The sequence below is a fragment of the Pan troglodytes genome, chromosome 16 (assembly GCF_028858775.2).
Source record: "Pan troglodytes isolate AG18354 chromosome 16, NHGRI_mPanTro3-v2.0_pri, whole genome shotgun sequence".
Lineage (NCBI taxonomy): Eukaryota > Metazoa > Chordata > Mammalia > Primates > Hominidae > Pan > Pan troglodytes.
In genome coordinates, this window is record NC_072414.2 from 59,198,925 (window position 1) to 59,214,883 (window position 15,959).

General features: G+C 38.5%; 1 protein-coding gene across 6 annotated transcripts in view; it reads right to left on the bottom strand.

Moving 5' to 3' along the window:
• AAGAB (alpha and gamma adaptin binding protein) overlaps positions 1 to 15,959 on the bottom strand; it is a 57,625-nt gene that overhangs the window by 3,261 nt on the left and 38,405 nt on the right. For all 6 annotated transcript variants that reach the window (XM_063795212.1, XM_009429418.5, XM_001174780.7 and 3 more), the window contains exons 6-7: positions 4,538 to 4,620; positions 3,638 to 3,734 (exon numbers count right to left, since the gene is read on the bottom strand). In XM_063795212.1, the coding sequence (XP_063651282.1) occupies positions 3,638 to 3,734; positions 4,538 to 4,620 (180 nt within the window). The remainder of the gene's footprint in view (positions 1 to 3,637; positions 3,735 to 4,537; positions 4,621 to 15,959) is intronic.

Below are 15,959 nucleotides of genomic sequence, written 5' to 3' on the forward strand. Positions count from 1 at the left end.
TATTCTAACATTTCTCCACCACTACTTTAATAAATACTACTACCATAAGAGAGAATTTGCTTTGGATCTGCACCACTGAATGCTTTAATTTACATGGTTCCACTGCATCTTTGCAACAGCCCTATGAGGAAAGATTTATCACCGTTATTTTACAGAAGAGGAAACTAATGCCAACAGAGGTTAATTTACTCAAGGTAAGGCCATTACTAGCGATAAAGCCATGATTTGAACCCAGCTGTACAGGACTCCAATGACTATGACCTTAACCATTACATTATAGGTCCTATCTCTATATTTTTAGACTAAGCTCCATGAAGATAGGATGATGACTTATAATTATTTGCATCTATCACAATGCCATATAGACAATTTGGTGTTAAAAATGCATCTTGGTTAATATATTTGCTTTCGTTCAATGGACATGTCATGTAGGAAGTTGGTATATAGGGCTGAAGATAAAAGTTTGTGATTTATCTGTGTATACATAGTAATTGAGCTGTTAATGTAGACAGAATCACTCCATGCCTAAATATAGATTTGGAAGAGTTTAAATGCAGCAATGAAGAATGACAATATTTAAAGGCTGGGTAAGGAAGGGTATCTACCAAAGAAAGAGAAGGAATAATCAGAGAAGTAGGAAGAAAACCAGGCGACATCGTGTTGGGTGAGGCATGGGAAGAAAATGTTTCAAAGAGGAATTGATCTGTAACACTGAATGCTGCCACGAGGTCAAGATGAGGACTGGAAAATATCTACCCCATTTAGCGGCATGGAGGTCATTGTTGGCCTTTGCACAGAGCTGTTGTAGTGGCATACCAGGGGCAAAAGACAGACATGAGTGAGGTGAGGAGCAAATGGGAGGTGAGGAATGGAAACAAGTTTAGTAAAGAGATAAGGAGGAAGATGTGGAAGTGTTTGGTTTTTGTTGATTTGGTTTTGCCTTAAATCTTTTTCTTAATTTAGTCTTTAAAAAAAACTTGCAAAAATAGTACACAGAGTTCCTATATGCTCTTCATCCACTTTCCCCTAGTGTTAACATCGTTTATGACCATGGTACAATTATAAAAATCAAGAAGTTAATATTGGTATAATGCCATTAACCATGCCATAGACTTCATCGGTTTTTCCACTAATATCCTTTTTCTGTTCCAAGATCCTACATGGAATTTAGTTGTCAAGTCTCCTTAGTCTTCTCCAATTTGTGACAGTTCCTCAGTCTTTCACGACTTTAACACTTGTATGTCAGTTATTTTGTATAATGTCCCTTAATTGGGTTTGTCAGATTGTTTTCTTATTATTAAATTGCAGTTACGCATTTTTGGTGAGATTACCTTCTCACTGCATCCTATCAGGAGGGCTATTATGTCAATATGTCTTATTACCAGTGATGTTAACCTTCATTACATAATTAAAGTGGCTGGCATCTGATGAGTTTCTCCAGTGTAAAGTTACTATTTTCCCCTTTGTAATAAATAAACATCTTGAGAGAGATACTTTTAGACTATGCAGATATACTACTTCTCCTCAAACTTTCACCTATGCTACCAAGAACTATTACTGTGTTTTGTGCCTAATGATGGCTTTCTATTTTCCTCATTCCTTCTATATTTATTACTTGGGATTCTTCTGGAAGGAGATGCTGTCCTTTCTTTCTCATTTGTTTATTCAATTATTTATTTATATTAGTATGAACTCATGGATACTTAGCTTACTCTATGGGTTATAACCCAATACTATATTAATCTACTTTGCTGGTCAAATTGTTCCAGATTTAGCCACTGGAAGCTCTTTCAGGTTGGTCCCTATGCCTTTTCAACATGTCCCCATTCTTTTTTGAGAATTTTCTTAATTTCTGGTACCATGAGATGCTCCAGGGTCATCCTGTATTTTTCTTGCCCAAGTCCTGGAATCAACCACTTCTCCAAGGAGCCCTAGTTCCTTTTATTGGAGAATGGTATTTAGAAAGCAAGATCTGGCCAGGCGCAGTGGCTCACGCCTGTAATCCAAGCACTTTGGGAGGTCGAGGCAGGTGGATCACCTGAGGTCGGGAGTTTGAGACCAGCCTGACCAACACGCAGAAACCTCGTCTCTACTAAAAAACAAAACAAAACAAAATTAGCTGGGCGTGGTGGCACATGCCTGTAATCCCAGCCACTCAGGAGGCTGAGGCAGGAGAATCGCTTGAACCCAGGAAGCGAGATTGCGGTGAGCCGAGATCGTGCCACTGCACTCCACCCTGGGCAACAAGAGCGAAACTCCATCTCAAACAAAAACAAAAACAAAAACACAACAACACACACACACACACAAAAAGAAAGCAAGATCTGAGTGCTAAGTGTGTCCACTGCTATGGTGGTATTGTTGCTTCTAGGCCTCTCAGTGGACAGAACTAGGAAATATATGTGTGTATACTAATACACGCATATACACACACATCTGTATTTATTTTCTTAACTGTAAGTATATTTTTAAAGCCATGAGTTCATACTGATACATTAGATTCCAATCCAGTACCAAACGGTACATCTTGGCCTTCCCTTTTCCTTATTTGTAACCTTTTTCCTCTGGCAGTGAGAAACCTAACTCTCACTATCTATATTTTTTATTTTCTATATGTCAGTATATGTGTGGTGTATAAAATATCTATATATAAAATTTCAGAATTGCTGAGCCATGCTCCTATAAGAAACAAATTTACTAAGTAGAGTTCAGTATCTGTGTTCAGTTATTTTTGTTTTTAGCCTTACGGTATCTAGTCCAATTACTGTTTTCTAAAGTTACTTAGGTTAGTGCTTGAAGTCCCCACCCACTTCAGTGTGATTACTAGTTTGTTTTAATGGCAGAGACTCTGGCAGGTTTAAAAGCCAATGGGAAGGATTCAATTGAGAGGCTAAGGATGAATAAACTGGAGAGAAAAAAAATTATACATAATTTTTTCTTCTTCATATGTTTCTATAACCAATCACTTGAGTTTTCTACATGAATTATCTCATAAGAAAAAAGAGTTTTAAAAATTTATTACTGCACATGAGCCCTCTGTAGCATAAAGATAAAGTAGGAATATCAGTAGTTCCCCAGCGAAAGAAGATTTATAGTTATTGTCAAGTAAGCTCCTTGGTTTTCTGGCTTTTGGACAGCATACTGGATTCCAGCTTCAGCTCCAGGCCCTTCTTGCTAGATGTCCTTGGACAAGTTATTAAACTTCTCTGCAAAACTTCATTACCAAATGAGAAAGGGGATATAAAAGAACTTTAAAAGCATGTGGAAGGGCTTATAAATATAAAGTTGTATTATTCTTGTCACCATCGATTCTGACTTCTGTTAAATATTATGAAAAAACTACGTGATACAGAGCTAGCTGTTTCGCCACCTGGTTCGGTCTGCCTTGGCTAAGATTATCTGAATCAAGATCCTGCTAGGAGAATTAAAGAGAAAATGGTACCCACATATTTGTTATGTATTTATTCTTCTTCCTTTTTCTGATAGCCACTGGCAAGGCTCACATTCATGTGTGGTATACTACCAATTTTTTTCCCTTCTCTGTGTTTAAAGTCAATTTCCCCCTCAACGATTTCTGCCCAGATACCTATTCCAAGTTGCACAAAGCTCTCTCTTGGCAGCCAAAGGAGGAACTTACCCACAATGCTATCAACCTGGGCATCTGTTGTGTTAGATGCACCACCCCGATGATCAGAGAGGGATTCAGTACTATCTGCTGCTGGCAAATGGGGTTGCTGTTGAGGAAAATACACATAAGCAACAATTTAATCGTAGACTATTTCAGAACTAAATCCAAAAAAGCTCACACTTTCAGTCCTTGGTTGGCTTGAGAAAAGAGTAATAGGAACTGGAGGCAAAGAAAGAAGAGCAAGATCACATTAAAAAAATAAAAGGCTAAAACTTAACTAACCCAGAAGTACTTTCCCCCAAGGAAGAACTAGAAAGCGTTGATTTTGCTTTAGACTACTAAAACATGTTTTTTGTTTGTCTCATTTAAGATCCATGTTATATTCAAAATGTGAAAATGTAACACAATCGTAACACAAATAGCTCAGAGGCTGTTGAAAAAGATCCCTGGAAAGACAATGTGGCACTGTATAATTTGCTCTTGGCTCCAGCTGCTGACCAAGGTAAACCTGGAACAAAGTTCTTAAGGATGCAGGGTTGAAACTGGACTACAAGCTCATTGAGGACAGGGACCTTGCCTCAGATTTGCCAAGGTCTTTTACACAGGAAGTACTAAAAAAGCACCATGAATTTTATTTTCTATTTAAAGATCTGAAGGCAAATTAATGCCTCAGGGAAATCCTAGCATATTTTAGAAAGCATCCTAGTAAAAATAAAACCAAAGCTGTAAACATCTTGAAAGGGCTTACTGCTTTAGCAAGGGCTGTTTTAGACCTTCCTTTCATCTATTTTTAACATTCTCTGTCACCTTTTAAATGGAAAGGAAAACAATGGTGAATGTGTCAAGATTCATAATGACAAGGAGAAATTAAAGCCAAAGAGGGAAAAAAGATCCAAGAAAAACCTTTACCTCTGGGTGACAGGGGTCTGCTGACCCAATGCTATGGTTTGTTCCAGTCAATGAGTTGAGAAGGCTAAAGCCTTGGTTCCTATCTGAAAAGGAAAAATACACTTACTGAAATTTGTCATTTACATTTTAAACTGTTCAAATGGCTATGATGATGAAACAAAGGCTACTTATTTGTTACCAAAGTTCTAACTACATATATATATATTTTTGAGACAGGGTCTCACTCTGTAGCCCAGGCTAGAGTGCAGTGGCACAATCACAGCTCAGTGCAACCTTGAAGTCCTGGGCTCAAGTGATCCTCCTTCCTCAGCCTCCTGAGTAGGTGGGAATACAGGTGCCTGCCACTGTGCCTGGCTATTTTTTTAAAAAATTATTTCTTGTTTTTTGTAGAGACAGGGTCTCACTATGTTGCGCAGGCTGGTCTTGAACTCCTGGCCTCAAGCCATCTCCTGAATCAGCCTCCCAAACTGCCAGGATTACAGGCCTGAGCCACACCCCTGGCCCTGAATACATTTTTTTTAAGTACATTTAAAAAAAAAATCACAGACTATTAGTCCAGGTGGAAAATAATAGCAGGGCCATTATGACAAACAAAAGGCCAGTGGTTCTATTTGCAAAGATTAACAGCACTAATGCTTTCATAGCCACTATGAACTAATATTCCATTGTTTTAAATAATCAAAAACATTTAAAAAACCAACACCAAGGCATTCATATCAGGTGAAGGCACTCAGGTGAAAAGGAATATGAATGCTTTTTGAAAAAAGTTCTAGGGCTGGAAGCGGTGGCTCACTCCTGTAATCCCAGCACTTTGGGAGGCCGAGGCCGGCGGATCACAAGGTCAGGAGTTCAAGACCAGCCTGATCAACATGGTGAAGCCTTGTCTCTACTAAAATTACAAAAAATTAGCCAGGCATGGTGGTGGGCGCCTGTAATCTCAGCTACTCGGGAGGCTGAGGCAGGAGAATCGCTTGAACCCAGGAGGCAGAGGTTGCAGTGATCTGAGATCACACCACTGCACTCCAGGCTAGGCAACAGTGCGAGACTCCGTCTCAAAAAAAAAAAAGAAAAGAAAAAAACTCTAATTCAGACATGAATGAAGCATCTACAGTTAAGACTCCCAGTATGCTGTTTGTATTTACAACGGAGGACAAATCTGGAGCAAAACATCTAGCACTGTTCAAAGTATAAGGGCCAGCCTTGATCCAGCAGTGTTCCCCAGAATGACCTGAAACACTTTATTAAAACTATCCTAGTATTCAAGGACGCTATCTGAGATTCGCTGAGTCAGCATCTTTAGGACAGAGATCATGGAATCTCAACTTTTAGCAAGTGCTCCAGGAGGGTCTTATGAACACAGTAGTTCGAAAAACACTGCCTTAGAGTAGAACATGAGACTGTAACCCAAGAGTAACAGTACAGAAGTCAAAGACTTTCTCTCTCAAAATGACAACTTTCTCCCACCTTGCCTTTCCTCTCTATCTCTTCCCTGACCTACTCGCATCTCTCTTTCTCTAAACTACCTATAAATTCCCTATACCCTTTCCCCTGCCAGATACCTGGTCATACAGAGATATCAAAAGAGAGAAACTTCGCAGTGTCCTTCCTTCTTCCCTTCACTTGGGAAGATCTGCCTTTTAAACTGGGATGAAGCCTCAAATGTGGCCTGCTAGGCTGTAGCCTGCAGATTTCTGGAGCCTGACTCTCGCCATGGAGGCAGTCATATGTAGCTATCAACCCAGTACCTCTGCATTAAAGGCTACCTTGGTCTGGGCAAAACTAAGAGGCTGCTGCTGCCCTACTGCTTTTCATTCTGTACAACCTCAACAGCGGCAGCATGGTCAGAGGTTCATGTGTACTCCTGGAGCCCCCCTTATCTCCTCATCCAAAGGCCTGGGTGCCCAATCCAAAGACAGGGGACCAAAGTTTCAGCAGGGTAGGACATGGAGGCTCAGAGGCCCGAGAGAAGCAGATCCATGCAGTGTCCTACGATGACAGTTTCAGAGCCTAAGTATGTTTATTCAAACATCAGCATGGTTCTTTCTTTTGGCCAATGTGTTATTGATTTTAAAGTAGCTGTACGTAGTTATGTAATACTCAGACACGGATTTTACCTGTCATTAAGATACATGAGTGCTCTTATAATATACTTTAAGCTATTTGTACAAAAGGCAATATCTGAGTAATAAACTACTTCTGCAAGAGAGCCCTCACTTCTATTACTGGAAATAACTTGGACCTTGGGTAATTTTCAAATTCAGTTCATAAATCTCTCCATATTCTAATTCCACAGCTTATATTTTTCCTCTGTTAGGCATCCCCTAAACTTGGCAGGCCAGAGTGCAACTCAAAGAATAATGCAATACAATGTCAGTTTATGCATGTTATGAAACCAAAGCAGTCTATTTGAAATGCCTAATTCTTTTTTTTTTTTTTTGAGACGGAGTCTCACTCTTTTGCCCAGGCTGGAGTGCAGTGGCGCGATCTCGGCTCACTGCAAGCTCCGCCTCCTGGGTTCACACCATTCTCCTGCCTCAGCCTCCCGAGTAGCTGGGACTACAGGCGCCCGCCACCACGCCCGACTAATTTTTTTTTGTATTTTTATTGGAGACGGGGTTTCACCGTGTTAGCCAGGATGGTCTCGATCTCCTGACCTCGTGATCCGCCCGCCTTGGCCTTCCAAAGTGCAGGGATTATAGGCGTGAGCTACCGCACCCGGCCGAAATGCCTAATTCTTTACAGTGGCTGCCTGCAAAGAGAACTGGGAGGGACGGGAGTTAGGAGTAGGAGCTAGACTCATCACTGTATACTGTAAACCTTTAATTTTTGTTACATGTTCATGTATTATTTACCTATTCGAAGAGATTTTTTGAAATTTAATAATTTAATGCTGTGTATCACAATTAAAACTTTGAAAAAAAAATTAATGCCCCAATTAGAATGGATAAAATTATGAAAAAGTCAAAATAGTAGGAAGAAAACTGAACTAGTGGTCAGAAAACTTGTCTTTCATTCCTGGCTCTGCCTACCTGTATGACCTTAGACAAATTAATCAGGTTCACAATTGACTAAGAGTTTACAATCAGGTTTCAGGCTAATTATAATAAGCCAGAAGGACTTTTGCTCATATTATAAACAATGAAGAATTTAGTCAACTAACAAGAGAGTTCATTATGTTCCGCTGCTTATATTTTAAGGAACTTAGAAACATACAAATTGACACAACGAGAAAAACAATTCATTTTTGTTTACCCAACGTAGACTGCTCGCATATTAACATTGCTCAAAAAACTTAGATGATATTTTATATACCTATGGCTTTTAAAAAAATTCTGTTCTGCCTGGTTCAATGTTTATTAAAATTCCATCCACATGCACTCACTGTACAACTATTCTTCTCATAGAAAAGAATTACATAAATCTTTTCTTGCTTGCTAGATTTTTCTCCCCAGGATTCAGGGCATGGAAATGTCATCCCTATTAAGAAGGATTTATGCCTTTAGCAAGTAGTTGCTGAAACTGGCTCTAGCATCTACGGTTTTATTGATGCCACAAAACTCTAGACTAGGAAAGAATAAATAAAATTCACCTCCTCAGCTGATTCTTATGGAACTTCAGGGATGCAGAAAGGGGCAGCTGTTAAGTGATGTAAAATAAATTATTCTGGAAGGCACAATTAGTATGTTAAACTGTGGTCCTAAAAACATCTGACTCAGTTTTAGTAGTCTAGTAAGTTGACACCAGTGGATGCATGGATAAAAATGAAAATATCATGAAAAAATCTGGCGGTGCTGGTCATTAGCATAGATTCTTCCAGAAAGTGTCAGAAACAAAACTATAGCCTCTAGAATAAAGATTTTAAATTGGAAATTCTTAAGCCTTGGGATGATTTTTTTTAACAATAAGAAGTTAAAAAAACTTGAAATATATGAAATTATTTGCCACCTCTTTACAAATCTAAGGGCACACTTAACTTTAGAAGCATAAAATGCATCTCTCATAGCAATTTTGACTTACATGAAACATTTAGAGAATTCAAAACCTAGGCAAAGGGGGAAATTTCAGTATGGGTGAAGGGGAAAAGTTGCTTTTTAAAAAGTATTTTTTTCCTTTTAATTTTTCTGATTTTTTCCCTTCTCCATTATTTACCAGGCAATATGACAAGCATATGAATTTGGAAATAAGGCATGGATATGAATCCTACTTCTACTATTTACTGTGTGGTTTTATACAAGCTATGCCTTCTCTGTACCTCAGTTTCTACATTTACGCAGTGGGTATAACAATATTTACCTTGCAAAATTTTCCTAAGGGTTAGTAATAGATAACATTTACTAAGTGCTAAATATGTGCAAGGTAATATTTTAGGTACTTACAATGTTTCTTTAATCCTCACAACAATCAAAGTATGCCTTCTACACACAATAGAAATAAACATATATCTTCTTTCTTGTATTATCCTCTTTTACAGAAGATTTATTTTATTATTCTCTTTTACAGAACAAACTATAACTGAGAGAGATTAGGTAACTTATCCAAAGTCACATAGCTGGAACCAGAACTTGAAATCTAGGACTCTCTGATTCTAAAGTCTATACTCTTTCCATTAAGGCCAGAGGTCTTGATAACATGTAAAGAGTTGAGACATGGACAATGTTTTGATGCACAAGACTACTGGCTTACTGGATATGACACAAACTTGGGTCAAGTACAAAAAGATGATGTTTCATTCGTATATAGTTCTCTTTTGTCAGTAATCCTTTATTAAGTCCCTGGTTTAGACTGTGATTTTCACTGAAGTACGCTGAATAACTCAGGACTGAATAATTAATCATATGCCACTTACTAACTGTTCACAGCCCAGCCCTATAACTCCTTGAGGCATTGGTCACATAAAACAAATGGTAGACAGGTGGCTAGGCTCCATTATCTCTTCACTGTTCCTCAAGCACATGTAGACCAGGGGTTTTGAATCTCAGTATTATTGACATTTCCAGCTGGAGAATTCTTTGGTGTGTGGGTAGGTGGGAAAGAGGGGTGTCCTGTGCATCCCCTGCCTCTATCCACCAGATGCCTATAAGACTGCCAAATGTCCCCTGGGGGGCAAAATCACTTCCAATTGAGAACCACTGACATAGGTCTAATTAGAACAGGAAAATTCTGACTAAAATCCTCAGGTTTTTAAGTCCTTACTTTTTTTTTTTGAGACGGAGTCTCGCTCTGTCACCCAGGCTGGAGTGCAGTGGCGCGATCTCGGCTCACTGCAAGCTCCGCCTCCCGGGTTCAGGCCGTTCTCCTGCCTCAGCCTCCTGAGTAGCTGGGACTCCAGGCGTCCGCCACTGCGCCTGGCTAATTTTTTGTATTTTTAGTGGAGATGGGGTTTCACCGTGTTAGCCAGGATGGTCTCAATCTCCTGACCTCGTGATCTGCCCGCCTTGGCCTCCCAAAGTGCTGGGATTACAGGTGTGAGCCACGGCGCCCGGCAGTCCTTACTTTTAAGTAAGTACTATAACAAAGATTTTCAATGAAAAAAAAAGGAAAAAAAGCATTAAAAAGACTCAATCATTCTCTCTTGTCGGCAGTGAAAATATCCTCCCTCATATTCTGAGAAACTTCTCTAGATGATTTCAGCCCCTAATTACCTCTGCCTGTGTGCCATTTGTCCTTGTTGTCCTTACTATTCAAGTGGCCCTTCAGAGAACATGCTAGTATTAATACTCATCTTGAGTCAAAATGCCATCCTCAACTATACTATAAACTCCTTGCAGACATGGACAATCGCTAATGGTTCTTCTACACCGCACAGCCTCCAGCATAGTGCTAAGTATACAGGAGAGATGCTGAAATATCCGCTGAATGTCTAATAGAACTGTCAGGCAGAGGCTGCAAGCATTAGCTATGTAAATAAGTTTTTATTTTACATTTTTATATACGACTCAAATATTAAGAATTTCCATGACCACACCCCCCAACATGCCTAACAGACCTCCTAGATATGTTCTGTGTTCATATTTCAGTTTTTATTTCCTTAATGTAGCAATTATTTGGCATCATCTTAAGCAGTTTTTTCCATATTTAAAGTTTTCTTTACATTCCCTTCCCTGCACAAAATGTTTTTCCTTTATTATAAATATGTTCTTTTCCATCTGAGTAATAAGCATGACCAAACTTACTAAAACTAAGATACTTCAATTTGCATAGAGAAGTTGTACCTATTTTTGAATGATATTCTTAAATCAAACCACACTGTTTGAATAAAAAATTCTTTTAAGAAGGAAATGATTTCACTAGCATCAGAGAAATAAACTTACACTTTGATATTACAATCCACTTCTTGGCAAACTGAAATAAAATGTTTTTTGAAATCATAAAATAATTACGAGAATCAATTTATTCTTTTTCACTAAACTGCTTGAAAAGGGCAAACTTTGAAATCCATTATTAAAAATAGTACTTATTAAAGAAACAGGCCTAAGCACCGTACCTGGTTCTACCACCTGGCTTTAGATTCAGGAAAGTGAATCTGCTCTCCCTTGACACCTGGGACACCCGCTCACATATCAAGAATGGTTTCTACTAATATTTGAACATATAATGAACATGACCAGAAAATAATAATACCATTTTTTTCTTTTTCCTGATTATAAATAATATATTCATTGTAGAAAATTTGGAAAAAAGAGAAAAGTATAAAGAAGAAAATTAGGCCAGGCGCGGTGGCTCACACCTGTAATCCCAGCACTTTGGGAGGCCGAGGCAGGAGGATCACGGATCACGAGGCCAAGAGCTCGAAACCAGCGTGGCCAACGTGGTAAAACCCCGTCTCTACTAAAAATACAAAAATTAGCTGGGCATGGTGGCATGTGCCTGTAGTCCCAGCTACTGGGGAGGCTGACGCAGGAGAACTGCTTGAACCCGGGAGGTGGAGGTTGCAGTGAGCCAAGATCATGCCACTGTACTCCAGCCTGGGTGACAGAGCAAGACTCACTCTTGAAAAAAAAAAAAAAAAAAAAACAAGAAGAAAATTAAATCACCAAAGATACGAATCAATACTCTGGTATTTTGTCTTCCTAGTTGTTGTTTTTTTTTTTTTCCCTATGCACACATACACACAAATTCTTAATAAACTGAACTAAACATCAGAGTGAGTGCTATCCTCTCCGATGTTGTAAAGGAAAGCTTTATTCTGATTCCAATAATAGTTCCATTGTAAAGTCCTATCTCCAGAACCTTAAGCACACTCTTGAAAATTCTAAAAGGAATGTTCAGAATCAAATCAAAAATCGTTCAGAACCAGTACAAGACTTTACCATGAAAAAAAAAAAATAAAGATGACTTAAGTGGTTCATACCCAGGTCTAAAAATAATTCCAAAGAAAGTACTAAAAAAGTTTTTTCAAGATGGCAAGATGGCAGAAGAGCAGTGCCTCCAGGGTAACTAATTTGAAGAGATTTCCCATGATTCATTTGCTTACAGTTAATTTTAAGGGTGAACTTTTAAAACAAAGTCTCATCATTTTTCTCATACTCTTATTCCTTATTTTTTTTCTCTTCCCCTTTTTCTCTTACAAGACAATCTCCTCCATCAAATTATGCCTTCTATACACACATACACCCACACACACAGATAGAGATCAACACATATTTATTTAATTTTTGACCACAACATTCACATTTAGACAACTGTCAGAGTATCCATTTTTTTGGCTCTACAATATTAGGTCCTGGGTTAAAAAGAGAAGCAAGTAAGTCTGACTCAAGGAACTCAATTTCATAGAAAGTAATGTTAATATAATTCTACATTATCCTAGAGTTCTACCCATCCTAGAGGTTAGGAAACTGGGGTCCAGAAACATGAAGCCATTTCCCAAGAGAACACGGGTAAAGACAGACCTGATTAGAACTGTCTTCATTAACGATTCTCCTCTAACAAATTTGATATTGTTTTATTTTCTGTAACATTAGAGTCAAATTTGTATTTAATCATCATTTAGTTTAGAAAAACAATTTTATTTAAGGCATTAGCCATCTGCTCTCTCAGGAGAGCAGCCCAAGTATCACAGATAGACCTTGTGTTTAGGTACACATTTCTTTTTTTATTTCTTTGAAATGGAGTCTCGCTCTGTCACCAGGCTGGAGTGCAGTGCTGTGATCTTGGCTCACTGCAACCTCCGCCTCCCGGGTTCAAGCAATTCTCTTGCCTCAGCCTCCTGAGTAGCTGGGACTACAGGTGCCCACCATCACGCCCAGCTAATTTTTGTATTTTTAGTAGAGATGGGGTTTCACCATGTTGGCCAGGCTGGTCTCGAACTCCTGACCTCGTGATCCACCCGCCTTGGCCTCCCAACATGCTGGAATTACAGGTGTGAGCCACCACACCCAGCAGGTACACATTTCTTAGCCACTGCTCTGTACAGCAGGTGCAAATGATTCCTTGAATTGGAATCTGAGATTTCTGCCATGGAATCTTGTTACAAGTAAATTCAGGGGGATACATGTTAATAAATGATCAATTCTTTACATTTATAATGGGAAAACAGAAAACTACAACAGAAAGAATTGTTGTTTCTACTATTAAAATTCCACTAATCCTCCTCCATCTGCATTACTGGGGATTAAACTATAATAGATAGATTGAAAATAAACTCTCAGGGCTTTTGAAATCCAGTCTCTACAATTATTGCTTACCACTGGGGGATCAAAGTCACAACTCTGTAACATTTGTTTAATCTAATCCCTCTTTCACTAATTAAAAACAGTAAAAGATCACAGCATTTCTCTTCCTTGCTCTCTCCTCCATGGTGGTAATTGTTAAAAGACCCACTGAATACTCAAGAGTTACCAGCATGGACTGAACTCCACACAGCACTTGTTAGTGCTCAGGTGATAAAGCTGGGGCAGGGCCTTAGTGGTAACATTAAACTGACACTTTAAACAAGGTCACTGTACATAATACTACCTTCTCATGTGAAACAGTGACAACCTAGCCTGAAACAAACAAACAAACAAACAAACAAAAAACAACTCATCAGGCTTCTACTTACCATCTTCTTTTCCTTGCCCTTAAAACCAACTCTTACTTACCCAGTGCCTCTCAATTTAAGGCACAGTCCTGAGTATGATGCCTAGATCATCTAGGCTTGCAATTAGGTTATTTGATGTACCAGACAAATTGAAAGAGAAGACAATCTCACTGGAGACCAAAGAGGAGGTGTGGCAGGAGCAATCAACTTTCAAAATTTGTCACATTTGGCAAAAAGCATTGACCCAGTTTCTCCTTTCATGATGACAATAAAGGGACATTATCAAATTATAAATGACACATCCAAATGGATGATTTCCACAGCCACAAACCAGACTCTGATAGGACTGTGGGTAACTCAACTAAGCAGCTGAGATTTTATCTACATCCCTTTCCTTGAGCTACAGCCAAACTTTGAGGTTAAGGAAATTTAAGAAAAGACGGTATAGACAAGGAAAATTTCTATGACTGGAGATATCTAAAAAGCGCCACCCAAATGTAAAGGCAGTCCTAACCACTTCATTTCCTGGCCCATGAGAAGTCGTACCTTTAATGCATAGTGGAAACTGTGACTTCCCTAAAAGTTTGACCATCACAATGAATCCAATGGTATCTGGGAATTTCCTCTAGGGTAGAGCTTAGCACATGCAACCAGATCCTTCAGCTCAGTGTTTCTCAACCGTTTTCAGTACAGCCGCCCCACCAGGAACCTTTTAAGACATTTTCCCCCTAATTTTGACACACCTTCCCACTGAAATATTAATACTACAGATACACTGTATATGTGTTTATGTATTGCACATTTATTTGTGCCTTATAGATAAAAAGAGTAAAGATTTTTTGCCCCTCAAGAATTAATGTTCACCCCTTTGGAGCAATAATGTCCCTGTTTCTTCTGCATGCTTTGCACCATTCACAGTAGCAAAGATGGGGAATCAACCCAGGTGCCTATCAACGGTGGATTAGACAAAGAAAACATGGTACATGTACACCATGGAATACTACACAGCCATAAAAAAGAACAAAATCATGTCCTTTACAGCAGCATGGGTGCAGCTGGAGGCCATTATCCTAAGTGAATTAAGGCAGGAACAGAAAACCAAACACGATATGTTCTCACAAGTGGGAGCTAAACACTGAATGCGCATGGACAAAAAGATTGGAACAGTAGACACTGAGACTTCAAAGTGGGAGGGAGGGGGGCAAGGATTGAAAAACGATCTATTGGGCAATGGAATAATTAGACTTCCTGTACATGTACCCCCAATTCTAAAATAAAAATAAAAATTTTTTTTAATGCACACTTTGGCTTAATGAAACAAGACACTGGTGGAGCCAAGGATATAAAACTAAGTTCTAAGTTAATATAGAAGTTATATCTATCAGGAAAATTTACAAATCTCTTTCTAGAATAATAATTTGCCTATACTATAGTTATAGTACTGTAATTTAACCTGTTTGCCTTAAATCTGATATTAAGTAACAAAAAGACATTAACAGCACCTACTATTCTTACAAATAAGAATTAAAATTCAAACCGAAGAGAATAATAACCTGTTGTGACTCCAAGGAAAATAATTAAAAATAAATATAAATTATCTTTCATTTATAAGGAATGCATGAGTTTTAAATTAACTATCTATCCTTAGCTGTACTTTGTTAAGTGCAAAGACCGTGGGATAAAGCATCTCCATCATTCCAGATGATCTAAATTATTTAAAAAGATCTATTTAAAAGAAATAAGCCAAAAAGCCCAAAATCTCAGCTATCATCATCATTTCCACACAGTCTCATTAAAATCTTACTCACGTCAGAGAGCACCTAGGCTAAGGGAGTTCTGTAGCCAATGAACTCATCTGGCTTGGCCAGTGATTTCCCATGCAATTTAGGTAAATTAACACTCTGTGCTCATTTCTCCAACTGCCCAGTAATATAAACCAACACACTGTCATGGAAAAACATATAACAGTCTTAATCAGGAGACCTATCATGTGGTCTCACGTTGGCTACAAACTCACTGTGTGAATATGAGAATGTTACCCTTCCTCTTTGGGTCCTGTTTTTCCCCACCTGTAAAAGGAAGAAGCCAAACCAGATGCATGCATGGAGATTCTATGTTCTAAATGCTTTCATCAGGCTAATCACATACACTATCATGCCAAACAAAATAATGCTCCTTATTAAGTTTCATAAAACACAAGAACATGTAATCTGGGTGAACCTAACTAGTAGAGGACCTAGTAAAAATATTGTATAGATAAATACTGGGAAGAAAAACATGATTGCTTTTCAAAATAACAGACTCAAAAGTTTAGGCCAAGTACTTCTCAACTTGAATTAGGTACAACTGTCATTAATGAGAATTCACTGTAGGCTTTTTGAATCATATCTACTTTTTGCC